Genomic DNA, 15,678 nt, shown 5'->3' on the forward strand with positions numbered 1-15,678 from the left:
TTTGGCAGGTGTGTTGCTGATGCTGAGGAAGTGGTCCTGTAAGCCAGCTCATGTGGTTCCTCTGGGGGTTTTTTCTTTGTTTTTTTCCCCACTTTGCCTGAGTTCAGTTCGCTGCTGCGGCTGATGTTGAGTCTTTGAGGAGCCGTCGCTGATGCGCACAATACCCAGAATACAAAGGGGCTGATTGAAGAGCGTCTTCTCTCCTCCTCTCCGTGTCCTACAGTGCACAGACAGAACCATCCCCCACCCACCCCACCCATCCCACCCTCTTTGACTCCCAATTGGCAGCGTTTGCATATGTCATTTCCTCCCATTGGCCGAGGGGATTGATAGAGATCGCAAGAAATTGAAGTAAGCACTGTATGTCGGGTGCGTGTTTTGTTTCGGACATCCAGGTTAATGACTAGGCAGTAAAGACGGTGGTGCAGGTGCGGGCCAGGCGGTCGGTTGCCGTGTCCGGTATCAGGTTTTCACGTTGACTGAAAAAAAGGAAAAGGAAGCAAATTAGAGGAGGGAGCTGCGACTCACTGTGGGCGTATCAAGCTCGCCGCAGACCGCAGAGGACACTTATATAATAGGGAGAAGAGAAGTCCCAGAGCCCTGAAACTCGGCTCGTGTGAGCGATGGCTGCCGGGGTAATTAGGTTGATTGAGGCGTCTCTCAGCCTGATGAGAACCAACAGGCTGTGACTGTTTGCATTCAGAACCCTTGGGCAGATGAGGAACATGCAATTTCCAAAAGAGAGAAACTGCCTGAGCCTTCATGCTGTTGGTGAATTCTATCGACAGAAAGACAAAAAACGCAACTAGTCCCTTCATATTACACCTTATGATCATCTGACATTTTACCAGAATTCATTCAGTTGAATATAATAAATGCACGTTCAAAAGTCCAGTGGGCAGGTCTGACACATCATCATGCATTATGGAAATCTATATATTGATATGCATACAGACAAATCAAGGACAGAACAAGACTTCACATTCTGTGCAGAGAGCGGATGACACGCGTCGCTGTGCAGACGGACCCACGCTGAACTGAGTCACGCAGTCGGCTGCAGCCGGAGGCCGGCCGTGCACATGGAATCACATGTCGGAAAATGCAAATGTGACCGGCACAAGTGCAACTAATATGTTCTGAGCGCAGTGGAACGTCGACGCAGGCTCCCAAAGTGCTGCAACGCGTAAAGACACGTGCGTGCGACGGGAGTTAGCCGTAGCGTAGCGTCATCAGCTAGATGCAGATTGTGCTAACACAGCTAAATATTCTCATGTGGCAAAGTCAGAAACAACAACAGATATGTGACACTGAATCTGGTTCCTTTTGCACTGTACTAAAGTGAAGCCTCTCGAGCATGAGAACAGCACCACTGTAACCAAGATCACTGAAGTTGAAGTTGCAGTGTAATTGTGTCTTCTGGAGAATTTGATACGTGTTTGCGGCTAGCTAAACAATGTACAACTCAAATTCAAGGAAGTTGCTTGATGTGGGGCAAGTGAAGGAGTGCAATGCGATATCTGGAAATCTGATTTCCCTCTTCTTATTGACAGGTGGTCTATTGAAATGAATAGTTGCATCCCCCTGGGGAAAAAATAACATTTAGCAGCCATAATTATCTAATAATTAATAATAATAATAATAATCTTATAAACAAGTAATTAAGAAAGGGTGGTGAAAGGTTCCTTCTCTGATAGTTTGTTGTCTGTATACTGTTGGTATATTGACTGGTTTGTATACATTGCATATATAAAACTGAAAATAAAATAGCCCCAAAAAAACAGCAGTGGGTTTTTTTGGGGGGTACAAGGACAACAGTTCAAAGGTCAAAATTAGGGGGAGACTCACTGGCCAGGTTGACAATGCAGGCGACGATGATGACCGTCCCCCCGACCAGCGACACCACGGACAGCATCTTGGCCACGCGACCCAGACGCACGGCGCCGTCCAGGTTGCCCTGCTCCAGGCTGTTCTTGGACTAGGAGGCAAAGAACCAAAACCGCCACGTCAGAGCTGCCTTACGCTCACAACAATAGGCTAAAGCCGGGTTGTGGGTTCCCCCTCCTGGGTCTTACCATGATGGAGTAGACAAATCCCACGATGTTTATGGGCCAGACGGGGCAGAAGCAGGCCAGCACTGACAGGAGGAGGTAGTCCTTGACTTTGGTGCGGTCCAGCGGGGGGTTGGTGGCAATGCTGGAGTGGCGCGAGAGCGACGGCCGCGGCGAGAAGGCGGTGTAGCCAATGGAGCTGGCCCTGCTGCCCTTCCTGGTCTTGCCGTGGTGCGGGTAGGAGATGGAGTGCTGCCTCCTGGGGGGGGAGGAGATGACCGGCGAGGAGCCGTCGCCCGCTGCGGAGTGGATCCCGTTACCTGACGCGTGAAGGACAAAACGGACGGAGGGCGGCTGAGCTGAGCTGATTCAGCAGCTGTGATGGCTGCCTGTCCGGCAGTCACGGCAGCGCGCCGGTCACACTCACCGTTTTTCAGCCTCTCGTTGATGACGATCACCAGCTCGCCTTTGGATTTGCTGCGCAGAGGCCTGGACTCGGCCGGGCTGCTGCCGTGGGCCGGCTGCTCGGCGCTAACGGGGAGGCACGGCTCAGAGTCGGCCGCCTGGTTGGACAGAGAGAGAGATGCTTCCTGGTCCAGCAGCGACGGCTGCTCCTCCCCGGGCCAGATGTTGGGACATGCCATCATGTTCGCAGCCATGCCGGCGGCGAGAAATAAAAAGTCTTCAAATCCTCTTTAAGCTGCCTGGAGTCACACCTGAGGGTCAGAAGAAATCCAAAATATGTCAATTAGTAATTATCTTCCCAAGCAATAATTAAGGAGCCACACAAAAATGGCCTCGGGGAGTAGCTCCATTTAACGGTCCATCATCATTCACCCAGTTTCATTCTGTCTTTCATTCTAAATAATGCAACACTGAGAACACTCTTAGCATTCTTCACAGAGGTTTTGCATATTGATTATCAGGCCATGGCACAGAAAGTGGTTAAAAAGTAACCTTGACCTGATGCTCTGTATTCAAATGATATTGATGGCAGGATTAATGGTGTGGATCCTGCGCTAAAGGCCGAAAAGCTGTTTGTTGTTTCCCCACTGTGGCGAATGAAGGGAAGTCTAAATCCTCCTGCATCAACAAACTGACACTGGCCACAATGGTTTAATGAGGCTCTTTCTAGCAAGGGGCTAGTTAGGCCATGGCTTGGTACTAGCAATAAAGTGATAAAAGCAAATTTTACTACATCACATTAGAGAAAAGATAACATATTTGGAGGTGTAAAGTTTGGAATTTCTACCAGACCTCAGGTTGAATACGCAGGTTCCAATCATAAAGGAATCCAGCATTCTTTTCACTCTAAAATAATCATTTCAAAAATATATATATATATATATATTTTTTTTTTTCAATTCACTAGTGATGGGAATGTGACTGCTACCTGTGCCACTGACCCACTGGCCCTGATTGCCCCGCTAGTAGACTACACCCTGATTGCCTGCCTGGCACCTTCTTCACAAAAACATCACCCCATCGGACCAATCAGTGAGCCGGGTTTCAGACAATGCCAGTGTGCCATTCTTCTTATTAAAAGGTCAATAAATGCGGTCTGTTCCGGTCAGCTCTTTCTTTATATATAAATTAATATGCATGAATCTCAATTCGCGTTTGCACCTCATAGTATGCAATGAGGATATTTTGATATTAACATGTGTTTAAAAAATTGTATATACTGGCTGATGTTATGTCACCTTGCAAATTAAAACACTTTTTTTTTTTTTTACAAATAAAGGGATTTTTTTTTAATTATTTTCTGCGGTGCATTATTATTATTATTATTATTATTACCACGTGTTTCTGGCCGTCCGTGAGCGCGCACACCAAGTTACATTATGATTATCGGCTTAGTTCCATCGTTAATTTCTTTCTAAATGTGCCACCAGCAGCACCGCTCCCTGGTGGAAACCTGCACGCGGTCCCTTAATATCCAATGCATCGCTGAACAGCCTCGAGGCAAAGACACACAAAAAAAAAAAAAACAAAAAAAAAAAAAAAAAACACGCACGTCCCCGCTGTAAACATGTCCGCTCGTCACAGCGGCGGGGGGGACCGGATCGGATGACACAAAAAAATAGAAAACATGGGAATGAAAAGCAGGTCGCACAAAGACACGAGGGAGCACAAAGGCAGCGTCCCTTTCAAACCTCCGCATGGACTCCCCATCTAGCGTGCAGGTGTGTACATACAGGAGGCCTGTCAGGCTGCACAACAATAAAAGGTGGATGACGAGGAGGAGGAGGAGAAGAAAAACATGGACAAGGAGGCGTCAGCGGGATGGAAGCAGGCAGCCGCTCGTTAATTAGCCTCGTGAGAAGGATGCAAATCAGGGCTCGGCGGTTGCAAGAAGGAAAGAAAAAAGAACAGTTTTGGAATAAAAGGAGTAAAAGGTCTCCGGTGTTCAAAGCTGAAACTGACCTTTTCAATGCTGCGTCCCCGGCGTTGACATGGTTGCAGCGGTTGATTCTCCGGCGCAAAGAACAGCCCCCCCACAGCAGCTTTTCACATGGAGCCACTCACGCATTTGTTAGGTGCAGCGAGGTGATTATCAGGCCGCGCAGTATTTCCAGACAGAGACGAGGACGGACGGACGGACGGAGGGAGGACAGGAGAGCAGTGTTGTTGCCGTGTGTTTGAGCAGCGCAGTGTGCCAGGATGGATGGGGAGTCTCCATGAAGGCAGGGAGAATCAGGGAAAGGAGGGGTGTGTGTGTGTGTGTGTGTGTGTGTGTGTGTGTGAGAGAGAGAGAGAGCGAGAGTGTGTGTGTGTAAAAGTGAAATCAAGCAGAGGACGTGACGGTGCAGAAAGGAGGATAGAATGAAAGCGCTGGATTATCGCATCATTTTCTCCCTTCCCACCAGGAAGCATCTTTAGGCAAGCGTCCCTCCAATGATGTTGCAAGCACAGCGGCTGGTAGATGATTTTTTTTTAATACATATGCATATATAATAAATAAAAGGCTTGATTTTATACATCCTCTAGTTCCATAAAGATAAAAACACGACCAAATGCGTCAGTACACATTGACTGGATCGATGGCAGGGTTCGACACACGAGTTCCACATCGTAAAAAAATAAACACGGAAGCGTCAGTAAAATGTGAGGCATTTAATAAAAAGCGACAGTGCGCCACTAGCTGGTGCCCAGATGCAACTACAAAAACATAATATAAAAAACAAGCACACACGATAGGATTCTCACATAAATTATATACATCAGACATGGCAAACAATAAAAGTCACATTCCAACAGCACTCACGATGTTGGCCTGAAAGAGAAGGAAAATAACAGAGCAACATTAGCAAACAAGCAAAGGCACCCAGACGCACGTTACAATTTAAAATAAAATAAAATAAATAAGGTACAGATTACTGTCAATTAACTGCATTAGGGCAATATGATATGAAGTTATACAAATATGAATTCAATTAGTTGAATTATTTAAAGACGATAAATAAAGAGCATTCAATTACAAAAAAAGTCAAAACCCGACAGATTCATGAAAAATCCACATCATATATGATAAGGTACTTTCCAGTATCACTAATAATAGTACCAATTATACTAACACTTTTTGTAGATGAGAAGTAAACATGAAACTGTAGAAAAAGTGTCAAACACAAATACTTGCCTTCATAAAGGACGAAAACCTCTTTTCCGTCATTCCCTCCACTTTTACAAGCTCGTCCAACTGCAAAACGCCACAAACACGAAGAGCGCATTAGTTAATGAAGGTGGAGCAGCTCTACAGAAGCTGAATTAAGTGGCCAAACCCACCTTGGTGAAGTGGCCGTGGATCTCCCTCCAGCCCAGGATGAGCTTGGCCTTCTTGTCCCCGATCTGCTGGAGACCTTTCAGATCTTTCAGCGAGCCCGTATTGAGAATCTGCAGGATTTTCTGTCTCGACTGTTCCAGCACCGAGGTGTCCAGCTGGGACTCCCATCCAGTCGTCATGGCGTTCTCTTTACCATCTGGAGGCTGGGGGGCAAAGACGGAACACTTTACTGGTGGGAGGTGGATGCGTAGCAAGAGCCTGTGTGCGGGAGAGAGGGGTTGGCGATGCAATGGTGCATCCTCTGTGGGGGGGGTTTACGTCTCCCTGGACAGAGCCAACACCATAGTCGGCATATTCTTTTTCAACTTGTTGTGCGCCTGAAAGGCAGAGCGCAGTTTGACAGACTGCAGAGCCGAGTGTTGCAGCGTCCGACACCCACCACCAGACACTGTGCTGCCACCATCCCTCCATACCACCTACGCCGCTGACTTCAGGTCACAAAGTCTTCACATAATGAGAAATTCTCTGGTGCCATGAGCAGCTCCTGTCCGCTGCTGACAAACCCCTTTACAGCACCCAGACCACTGGAAACATTTCTGCTGTGCAGCCAGCACTTTAACCTTTACTGGTTTTTAATTATTCTATGCTTTTAATACATTTACCACAGCAGATGCAAATTATTAATTCATTCATTAATCATTAGTTGAGTGACCTTATCGATCGATTAGCGATTTTTCCTGAGAACCTAACTTTCATAATGAAATGTGTAAGGAACACATTACTTAACCCTTAAATACTGTTGAGAGTCCAACGTGACCCATTTTTACATTAGAACAGTAACAACACTCTGGGGCCGATGTAATGGGGCACTAATATTTATCCTCTGACTTTAAGTTGACTTCTAATGGGTCACATTTCAACTTTCTTTTTTTTTTAAGTAACTTGTTCGAGGTATATTATGACCATCACAGTATCTACAGGTGAATTGCTCTTTCCTGCCACTACACTGTTATAATGATATTAACTACTAAATGTTAATTTTATTGTGACTAATTTAATTTAACTGATTAAATCTTTAATCGAAACAATTCATTGTTAACATCCCGATGTGGGACTGGTCACAAATCCAGACCAGGACCGCGTGCGCTTGGATACCGACCTCAATCTTGCTTGAGAGCTTCTTCTCCTTCTTGACACACACAGATTGTTTCTTGACCGGTGCGTCAACCTGCTGTCGAATCTGAAGTGACGACACTGACAGGAAAACACAGAAACATTTTCCAGGATGAACGCGCTGGCTAAACAAGAAGCCGAGGACTCAAAGAGTGGTGTCTGTTTGAAGTTTTCTATTTGTTGCAGAGTCCAACAGAAGTGACGGCCATTATGGGAACTCGTCTGAGTCACTTCTAAAAAAAAAATGCTGAGAAGTAAAAATATCCTGCACATCATTATTATTTAATACATTTTCCGGTTCCTGTTTTGTAGACTGGAGTCTGTGACGTTGCCGTATACTGATGAAGGATTTAAGAGGGCAAAACCACAGTGTGAAATACAGTACAGGGTTATATTGTGGGCTTTCTAATGTGGCTATGATCATCAAAGAGCTTAGCACAATATGAAAATTCATTAAAACATTAAAAAAAAAAAAAAAAAAGCCTCTTAGTAACGATGCACGCATGCACTTGACTGCGGCTGACCTTGCAGGGGTTGAACCACAGCCTGCTGCTTGCTGGGTTTGCCCACAGCTGGCTGTTTCCTGAGCAGAGGAGCCGTGTTGCTCTTGAATGCCTCCAGTTTGCCACTGGACTTTTCTCTAGCCATGCGACTGAACAGCCGGGCCTTGTTCTCCAACTCCTTCTGCTTCTCTTTCAGCTCCTGCAAACGCAGAAGAGACAAATCAAATACCGAGCGAGAGGAGAGCGACCGGCACGCAGGGTGAAACCTTCTGTCCACCGCAAGACGAGACGGCGCTTTAGTTTAGCCGAGCTTCGTTATACCTGGATCTCTTTGCGATACCGAGCCACATTATTCCGCATGCTGAGTCCGTTTTTGTCCTGGCAATTCATCAATTTCTCCAAAGCTACCAGTCTGTCCATCACTGATGGCTCTGAGGGGCTAAGAGAGACAAACGAAGCAAGGGTGAGAAAAAAACACGCACAACAATTGTCAGAAGGCTCGGGGGCTTTGAAACACAGGAGAAAATGCAGTGTTGGGATGTGGGGATTGATCTCGGAGACAGCGCCGTGCAGCTACTAACAGATGGCTGGGAGCTGTGTTTGTGCGTTCCCAGTGGAGGCAGCAGCTGTGGCCAATGGGAGTTATGCAGAGAGCAGCTTGGGCGACAAAATCTTGGCTGGTAACCACTTTGAAGCTCCTCGTCTGACAGTTTTCAGTTGCCTCGAGTTAAGACACGCGGCTTCAATAGGACTCTGCATAACAAATTAAACTGCGCAACCTTCAAGCTTTGATAAAGTCTGCGTGGCCGGCTGACCAAACCAGGCTTTGGTATAAAAACAAAGGCTCGCAAGATGCAAATCATACAAAACATACAGGTAGGCTCAGCACAGAAAAAAAGTTTGTTTCTCTCCCAGTGGAGTTCCTGAAAGCCCACAGAAAGCTAGCAGGAGAGTTGCAAGAGAGAATTGCTGTCGCACCCGCTTCCAAATTATGGCCTACTGATCAGAAGCCACAACCTGTTAAAAGGTGCTTTAGAACCACCACCCACCACCGATGGAGAGGCCATGTTTTCCTCAAACAAAATGCAGTTAAACCCCCCCCCCCCGCCCCCCCCGGTGGAAAATGGAAAATGGCAAAGGAAAACCACTAATGAATGCATCGGATCTACATACAAGAATGGTTAATTTTCCAACTGGTCCGCAAAGATAAAGTGTACATATTCAGTGAATTAACTGTTAATGGTATCACAGCTGAACTCAGTTATACTTGGTCCAGAAGCAGGGATTTCCTCCATTGTGGCTTAAAACTTTGACGCACCTACAACAGTTAAAATTTCTTAAGAATACGATTTTCAGTTTGCCAGTGTGGATGTGAATATTTGTATAACACAGCTCCATTGTCAGTCAAACTAGTCACAACAGCGTGATCAATTGTGTGCATCGTCCACCTGTGAGAACTTGGAGAGGGAGACGAGCCATCTGGTTCAGTCTTCCGCTCGTCTTTCTGCTTTTTCCTCTGCGGTTCAATGCCGGAGCCGTGTGCCTCGTTGTCCTCTCTGCTGCGCTTCACTGGAGAGGCAGGAAGAAGGAAATACCCACAGCTTAGTATTCAGTGCGCCCAAGCAACACTGTTTCTACAGAGTACAGCATTTCAGAGGGAAGCGACGTGGAACTTGTCAGAAACTGCAGTGCAACATACACACACACAAACGTGTTCGGGGGAAAATCGCATGTTAGAGCAGCAGTGCCTTGAATTACAAAAAGGCTGGTTCACCCGGAGACAGCTGCTCCAGTGGGAGAGCCATAATGAAACACCAGTGCCCCCTAATGGTCATAAATTTAACTCTGTCATCGATTCTGGTAATACAAATGTCCAAATGGATGAAAAAAATATATATTAAAAAAACAGATAAAAAAATTCAATAAAAAAACTATTGATGATAATAATAATAATAATAATAATAATAACAATTATTATCATCATTATTATTATAATAAAGCAGCCCTGATTCGGCTGCACTGACCTGGTAAGACGGGCACAGCCACGGTTTCACGTGTGAAGGGCTTGTTCACAATCAGCTTGGATTTGGCAGCAAAGTTCAAAGCGCTGAAGGTGTCAAAGTAGAACTTGTACTCTGGCGCAATGTTGGTGATCATGACGGAGTGCGCTGAGCCGCCCAGAGAGTCCTGCAGCAGCCGCGTCAGTTTGCTGTCTCTGTAGGGCACCCGCACGGCCGTGGCCGAGTTGAGGGAGTCGACCACTTTGCTGAGCGTGAACAGGGACAGGTTGATGGCGCCGCTCTCCTTGAGACGGATGCCCTGGTTGCCGGTGCGGCGGTTGTCCTCCGAGCCGGCGAGGTCCACCAGGTAGAGTTTCCCCGTCTGCTGCCTGCGAGGCAGCGTGCGCTGCGTTCGCACGACCTGGGTCGGCATCGCAAAGGGGCATAGAAAATGGAAACGGACGAGACAAAGGAGGAACGATAAGTGTGTGATACATTGATGGGGGAGATGTAGGGGAGAAGTGCAGGAGCAACAGATGCAGTTCAGCATCAGCACAGACAAAAACAGTTTGTTTCTCTCCCAGTGGAGTCCCTGAAAGCCCACAGAATGCTAGCAGGAGAGTTGCAAGAGAGAATTGATGTCGCACCCGCTTCCAAATTATGGCCTACTGATCAGAAGCCACAACCTGTTAAAAGGTGCTTGGGAAACAAAGAGGAGCAGCTCTAAAAGACAGCATTTGAAGCTGCCAATCTTTCTCAGAACACAACCTTGATGAGGAGGACGGCGTGACTGCGGCTGGAGCGTTCGTTCAGTTTGGTGGATGCTATGGTGCGATTGAGGCTGGCAGGGACAAAGTGTTTGTCAAAGTCGGAGAAGGACGGGATGGTGATGTGCGTCAGCTCGGGGATCAGAATGTTCTTATCCTTGTCCTCCCTGATTGGCAAATCGTGGGAGTTTGGTGCAAGAAGATCCAGAACCTGAGGGAGGGAAGCACCGATGATGAAACGCACATAAACCCAAAAACAAAGCAGCGAGGAAAAGCATCTGCTTGATATCCTTTCACAGGTCCCATTTCTTTCATTTGTCACAGATCTCTACTATTTCGGTACATCAACTCCTCAATACCTTTTCGTTGTAAATTTCCAAATAAGACATTCCAATGCTGTATTCCCATTCTTCTCCATCCTCCTGAGCGGTCACCAGACTGAAGATCTCCCCGACAGCTCGGGGTATCATGCCTGGCTGCTTTGGGCAGCCCAGCATGGTGTGGGTCTTACCTGAGGAACAGTACACAAACAGGTCGTTTTATTATGACACAAAATGGCCTCCTCAGAATTTTAAAGTAAACATGTGAACCAGTAGAATTAGATCAATATAAATTATATAACATACCAGCTCCTGTTGGTCCATATGCAAAAACACTGGCGTTTTGACCTTTGAGTATGTGTGGTAAAATGGGCTTCACTGATGCTAGAAAAACCTCTTGTTGGGTCGTTTGCTCACCATGAAAAGCATCAAAACTGAGAAACACAGAAATGAACGCTGTTACAGTAAAATTCTGCAACAGTAGAAACACCTTAAACATTTGAGTGGTGCTTAATATACTGACTGGTATTTGACAGATTCTGTTGCGTTCCTCCAGTTAGTGATTTCCAGGTTCTGTGAATCCAAGCCTCTCACGCAAGGCCCCTCGTCTTTCTCCTCCTGCTTGGCCATGTAGGGCCGCAGACGTACTGCGACTCGAACCCTGGACGTCTTTTTGTTCCCTCCATCCGGAACTGCTAGACGCTGAGCCATGCTTGACTCTTTATAAACAAAACACAGGGATAGAAACAGCGCGTTTAAGATGGTTACTTATAACGATCAACAGCAATATACTTTGATTTCCCCTTTACGTTCGTTGAACTCTTAGTGGCTAATAACAAGCTAGCTAACGTCTGGTTAACATCTTGCCAACGTGTTCTGTAACAAAGTAGACCAGAAAAAGTCCGTCTTATCGGTCTTATAATATTAATTCAGAATACACCTACCGTTTTGCCTGAATAGTACTAGAGTAAAGACTTTATTATTCTCAAAGTTTAGCTTTTGGCCTCATCGCGGACGTCCCCCAACTATGGCGGACAAAAACCTTGGCAAACTAACTGAAGAGCAACATTTCAAACGAACAGCGCAGCTGCCAACCAATCGGAAACGCGGATGCTTCTGACTTCTTCTCTTTCTTCGTCGAAAAAAAAAGTAATGAGTCGCTACTGCCACCAAGTGGTCAAAAGGGCGAATCTGTAGGACGATGTTGGGAAAATAATAATAAAAACGCATTCATGAAAATAAATAACAACAATACCTTCTCTCTGATACCGATACTCAAATTATGTTCCTCTTTTTTTTCTTTTTTTTAAAAGACGCTCATTTGACAATGAGGTCTTATGAGCGATAGCAGTGACATGAGACGGCAATGGCAACTTCCGGTTATATAAAAATACGAACACCCAGAGATATTTAGAATAAAACACAGACCCACGCGACTTAAAGTTTATATATCTTGTGTAAAAGAACGACGCTTGGTAATAACGATATTTGAACGATGATAGTTTCCTACCGTCCCCCTCATATCCCGCTCGAAATGAACTGTACTGCGCAGGAAGTCGTGCTAAGCGCAGATCTCTATCACACACCGCTAACCGAGCGCCGCCTCCTGACCAACCCCACGCACTGTTGAATCAGCGGGAGTGCGCCGCCTCGCGCAGGAAACGGAACACAACGTCACGCAAGTCTTTTTGAGTCCAAAATGGCGCAATGTTTACGTCTTCGACCATAGAAAGTCTTATGGAGGGTTTTAAAGAACTGGGCAGGTGCAATTTGCTGCTGCAGCAGTGACCAGGGCCGCCCTGGACATTCGGTAATGATTTTCAAATGAATAGCATCTCATATTTTGGTCTGTATGAGCGAGCCTGACGATGTGAGCTAGCCTATAACTAAACTGAATACGAGGTTGTGTATTATTTGCTTTTAGTTCCCCCCCGTCCCCTCTCCATTATTCTGAATATCATTACGACTATTTAACACTCAGCACAAGTGGTCACTTGTTGATTATCGGTTGCTTATCATTCGGTTCTCTGTTCTCGGATGAACGCCTCGGCTCACCTGCCTGCTCTCTTCTCATTTTCAATGACGGTTGCTTGCTGGTGAAACCGATCACTAATAATCTCGAACTGTGTGGCAGATCTGTGGCTGTAAAGTTGACCGGCAGCAGTGGGGACGATGCAGGCTGAGGCCACCGAGTCGTCCCTCCGGGAGGGCATCGAGTCTCTGGAGGTGAAGGACGCGGATAAGACCGCACCGGAGCAGCAGCAGCAGCAGCAGCAGGAGGAGGAGGAGGAGGAGGAGGAGGAGGAGAACACGGAGCGACGGGATGTGGCGATGACTGATGTCACAGAAGAGGACTCGTCAGCTAAAGATGAAAAGAGTAATCACATTTGTAGAGAGATTCATTGTCTGTGTCTTTGTTGAGTCTGCTACAGCTACTAGAACAGCTTCGTCAAAAAGAAAGTTCTAATCAGACATGGAAAACGTTCATCTAGTTTAAAGAGGAGCATAGAAGATAGTAAGAAATCAGAAAAGTCAGGAAAACTGAATGAACAATTTCATTAAACAAATTCTCACTCTTTAGGTCACTGTTGTGACCTCAGTGTCCCAAAATATCTTAAAGGAAAAACTGAACTTTTGATACGTAGATAATTAGGAAGAAATCATTCTTGCTGAATATGAATTTGTGCAACCCATACATTTGTTTTTCAAACTGAAATGCAATAATCAATGTTAAAGGACAACTTTTTTTGGGGGGGGGATTTAATTTAACTCAAAGCATGTTTTTAAAAAATCCCTTTGAATAAACAGCAATTTACTAACAGCTGGAAGAGTTTGTTAAGTCTGTCTGGGGCACAAAACAGTCAGCTTTCACTAAAGCATCTCTGCCTCCACCTCAGGCACGGACACAGACGCAGCAGAAGGAGACAGACAGAAGGACGAGCCCCAGTCGGACGCAGGCGTGGCCGGAGCGGAGGGAAAGGCGGCCGAGGAAGCAGACGGCGACTGGGAGATTCCCTACAGCGATGAGGAGATGGAGGACCCCAAGAACTGGATGCCTCCTCCTGCTGAAATCAAAAGACTCTATGAGCTGCTCGCCAAAGGGGAGATGCTGGAGCTGAACTACGTGGCTCTGCCTCGGAGGCCCCCCACGCCTGAACGGACCCCGTCCCCCCAACGGGACGAGGAAGAGGAGGCCGCGAAAGAAAGGGAGAGGCTGGAAAAAGAGCACAAGTCAGTATCGCCTTCCACCTCGTTGGAACGTTTCCGCAGTTTTATTATTATTCCGCATCAACGGCAGAAAAAGTGTGTGAGATACAAATGTCCTTGTTTCTTAGGCCTCCAACCCCGACCGAGTTTGACTTTGACGATGAACTCGCCACGCCGAAGAACTCCTTCATCAACAGACGTAGAACACCAGGTAAAAAGCCACTTTTAAGCCGGCTGGAGAGTTTAGTGCACAGTACAGTAGCCACGTTTCCTGTCCATGTTTGTGCAGCTGAAGTGAGTCTACCAAAATCAAATGAAAAAAAAAATTGTCACATAAATGTTTTGGCACTTCCATGAAGAAGTTTCTGTCTTGCGAAATACTTTGAATGCACAAATTGGGAGATGGAACCACATGTTGTGCAGTAGTCTTGGCAAAGTGAAGTTCAGCTCATGCAATTACTTTCTTACAGTGATGGTGTCTGTCCATCCCTGTAGCAAGACAAATGTCTCAATCACAACAGATAATGTGTTGACTTGAGAGCAAAATGTTGCTCAGTCTCACAACTAAAAATATAATAAAAGCAATGAATGATAAACCCTGATATCAAGCAGCCAGTTGAAACACAGCCACAGCCAGAGTGAGCACTCAGTTTATTGCTCATTTGTAGCCTGAGATGGTCCGCTGCTGTCTACAAAACAGAACTGGACCACTTCATTTGTTCCAAATGCATGTCATTTTTTTTTTTTTTTTCCTCTATTGGCAAGTTTTTAAAATATTTTTTTCTCACACTGAGGAGGAAACAAGGCGAATATTTAAAGATAACTTTGTGAGTATTTGCTCTCTTCTGCGTGGCAGGATCTTCTGCCCGGTCCAGCGTGAAGAGGGAAGCCCGGCTGGACAAAGTGCTGTCTGACATGAAGCGGCACCGAAAAATGGAGGAGCAGATCATGCGCACGGGCCGAGATCTCTTCAAGAGCGACAAGAAGGTGGAGGAGGCGCTGTCTCCTAACAGCCAGCGGGAGAGGGAGAAGGAGCGCGAGCGAGACAGCAACCCCAACACCATCTTCTCCCCGAGACAGAGGAGATACTAACTACTGTTCTAACAGGACTTGGCCCACAAGCAAATCAAAGGCTTTCAAATGCATTTTCTAAACTTGAATTTTTCTAAATTAACCAGTTTTCATATGTTTTCTATGCGTTTTGTATATTGGAATTAATGGTTTTACCCTAAAAGAATGTTACCTGTTAGTGTGCAGTGATGTCGGCAGCATGGATAAAACGTGTCTGTACTTCAAGGTGGTGGTAAAGTTGAAGTTTATCCAAAATCTGTCGATTGACAAACACCAAGTCAAAATCTGGCGTTTTTAAAATTTTGATATTTTTCAAAATAAACTTGGACTAAGAGTTGCTTGTGTGTTTTTTCACCCCCCATCATCCCCCACCCAACGCTGAGCTTAGAACGGAAACATTATTGCAGAGAAGATCAACAATTTAAGGGCAGTGTGTAAGGTTGTATGCACGTGCATGTATATTTAACATCCACTGCACTGTCTAATACTGAACATTTCTAACAAGGCAGAAGCCTGAACAAAGAAACCAGAGTAGTGCAGCACAACTGTTGATGACACCACTGATGTGATTTCTTGCCCTGCCTCCTACTTAATCGTTGCCTTGTTTTTCTTTTGGTTAGCTTTTTTTAATCTTACGACTCATTTTATGTTCAGCCAATGAGGAGTTAAAACAGCTGTGAATTCCATGCAGCAGCACCTTAAACAAATTAATATTTTAAAAACTGTGGCCATTTTTCCAGGGGCCGCTGGTTAGCATACTAGCTTCAATAGTAACTCAACCATTCGACAGTATACTGTAGATTTA

General features: G+C 45.8%; 3 protein-coding genes across 4 annotated transcripts; 1 reads left to right on the forward strand and 2 right to left on the reverse strand.

Moving 5' to 3' along the window:
* Positions 1-244: 244 nt before the first annotated feature.
* Positions 245-4,650, reverse strand: LOC142893589 (trafficking regulator of GLUT4 1-like). The gene is made up of 5 exons (XM_076034335.1): positions 4,476-4,650; positions 2,476-2,764; positions 2,073-2,368; positions 1,846-1,975; positions 245-479 (listed from the first exon to the last, which is right to left on the reverse strand). The coding sequence occupies exons 2-5, from the start codon at positions 2,705-2,707 to the stop codon at positions 463-465; spliced, it is 675 nt and encodes a 224-aa protein (XP_075890450.1). The 5' UTR covers positions 2,708-2,764; positions 4,476-4,650; the 3' UTR covers positions 245-462.
* Positions 4,651-5,150: 500 nt separating this feature from the next.
* On the reverse strand, positions 5,151-12,128 carry kif22 (kinesin family member 22). 2 transcript variants are annotated; one of them, XM_076034333.1, is made up of 13 exons: positions 12,106-12,128; positions 11,119-11,314; positions 10,902-11,029; positions 10,635-10,786; positions 10,277-10,486; positions 9,533-9,929; positions 8,957-9,077; positions 7,830-7,947; positions 7,530-7,707; positions 6,992-7,086; positions 5,835-6,035; positions 5,689-5,748; positions 5,151-5,325 (listed from the first exon to the last, which is right to left on the reverse strand). In XM_076034333.1, the coding sequence occupies exons 2-13, from the start codon at positions 11,304-11,306 to the stop codon at positions 5,296-5,298; spliced, it is 1,878 nt and encodes a 625-aa protein (XP_075890448.1). In that variant the 5' UTR covers positions 11,307-11,314; positions 12,106-12,128; the 3' UTR covers positions 5,151-5,295. The 2 variants fall into 2 exon arrangements, with proteins under 2 accessions (XP_075890448.1, XP_075890447.1); XM_076034332.1 differs by lacking the exon at positions 12,106-12,128 and adding an exon at positions 11,540-11,699.
* A 123-nt stretch (positions 12,129-12,251) lies between these two features.
* Positions 12,252-15,207, forward strand: pagr1 (PAXIP1 associated glutamate-rich protein 1). Its single transcript, XM_076034334.1, has 5 exons — positions 12,252-12,405; positions 12,730-12,972; positions 13,493-13,826; positions 13,931-14,013; positions 14,659-15,207. Exons 2-5 carry the CDS (start codon positions 12,768-12,770, stop codon positions 14,892-14,894), a joined length of 858 nt encoding a protein of 285 aa, XP_075890449.1. The 5' UTR covers positions 12,252-12,405; positions 12,730-12,767; the 3' UTR covers positions 14,895-15,207.
* Positions 15,208-15,678: the final 471 nt, after the last annotated feature.

Source organism: Nelusetta ayraudi, unplaced genomic scaffold, assembly GCF_046127955.1.
Source record: "Nelusetta ayraudi isolate G7.1 ecotype Tasmania unplaced genomic scaffold, CSIRO-AGI_Nayr_v1 ptg000042l, whole genome shotgun sequence".
Taxonomy (NCBI): domain Eukaryota; kingdom Metazoa; phylum Chordata; class Actinopteri; order Tetraodontiformes; family Monacanthidae; genus Nelusetta; species Nelusetta ayraudi.

Coding starts and splice junctions, on each gene's coding strand:
- LOC142893589 (XM_076034335.1), bottom strand. CDS start 2,707: ATGGCTGCGAACATGATGGCATGTCCCAACATCTGGCCCGGGGAGGAG. Junction 2,369..2,475: donor CAACGAGAGGCTGAAAAACG/GTGAGTGTGACC, acceptor TTCACGCGTCAG/GTAACGGGATCCACTCCGCA. Junction 1,976..2,072: donor GATTTGTCTACTCCATCATG/GTAAGACCCAGG, acceptor TTTGCCTCCTAG/TCCAAGAACAGCCTGGAGCA.
- kif22 (XM_076034333.1), bottom strand. CDS start 11,306: ATGGCTCAGCGTCTAGCAGTTCCGGATGGAGGGAACAAAAAGACGTCC. Junction 9,078..9,532: donor GGCTGTGCCCGTCTTACCAG/GTCAGTGCAGCC, acceptor CTGCCTCTCCAG/TGAAGCGCAGCAGAGAGGAC. Junction 7,948..8,956: donor CCCTCTCCAAGTTCTCACAG/GTGGACGATGCA, acceptor TGTCTCTCTTAG/CCCCTCAGAGCCATCAGTGA.
- pagr1 (XM_076034334.1), top strand. CDS start 12,768: ATGCAGGCTGAGGCCACCGAGTCGTCCCTCCGGGAGGGCATCGAGTCT. Junction 13,827..13,930: donor AGGCTGGAAAAAGAGCACAA/GTCAGTATCGCC, acceptor CTTGTTTCTTAG/GCCTCCAACCCCGACCGAGT. Junction 14,014..14,658: donor CAACAGACGTAGAACACCAG/GTAAAAAGCCAC, acceptor TCTGCGTGGCAG/GATCTTCTGCCCGGTCCAGC.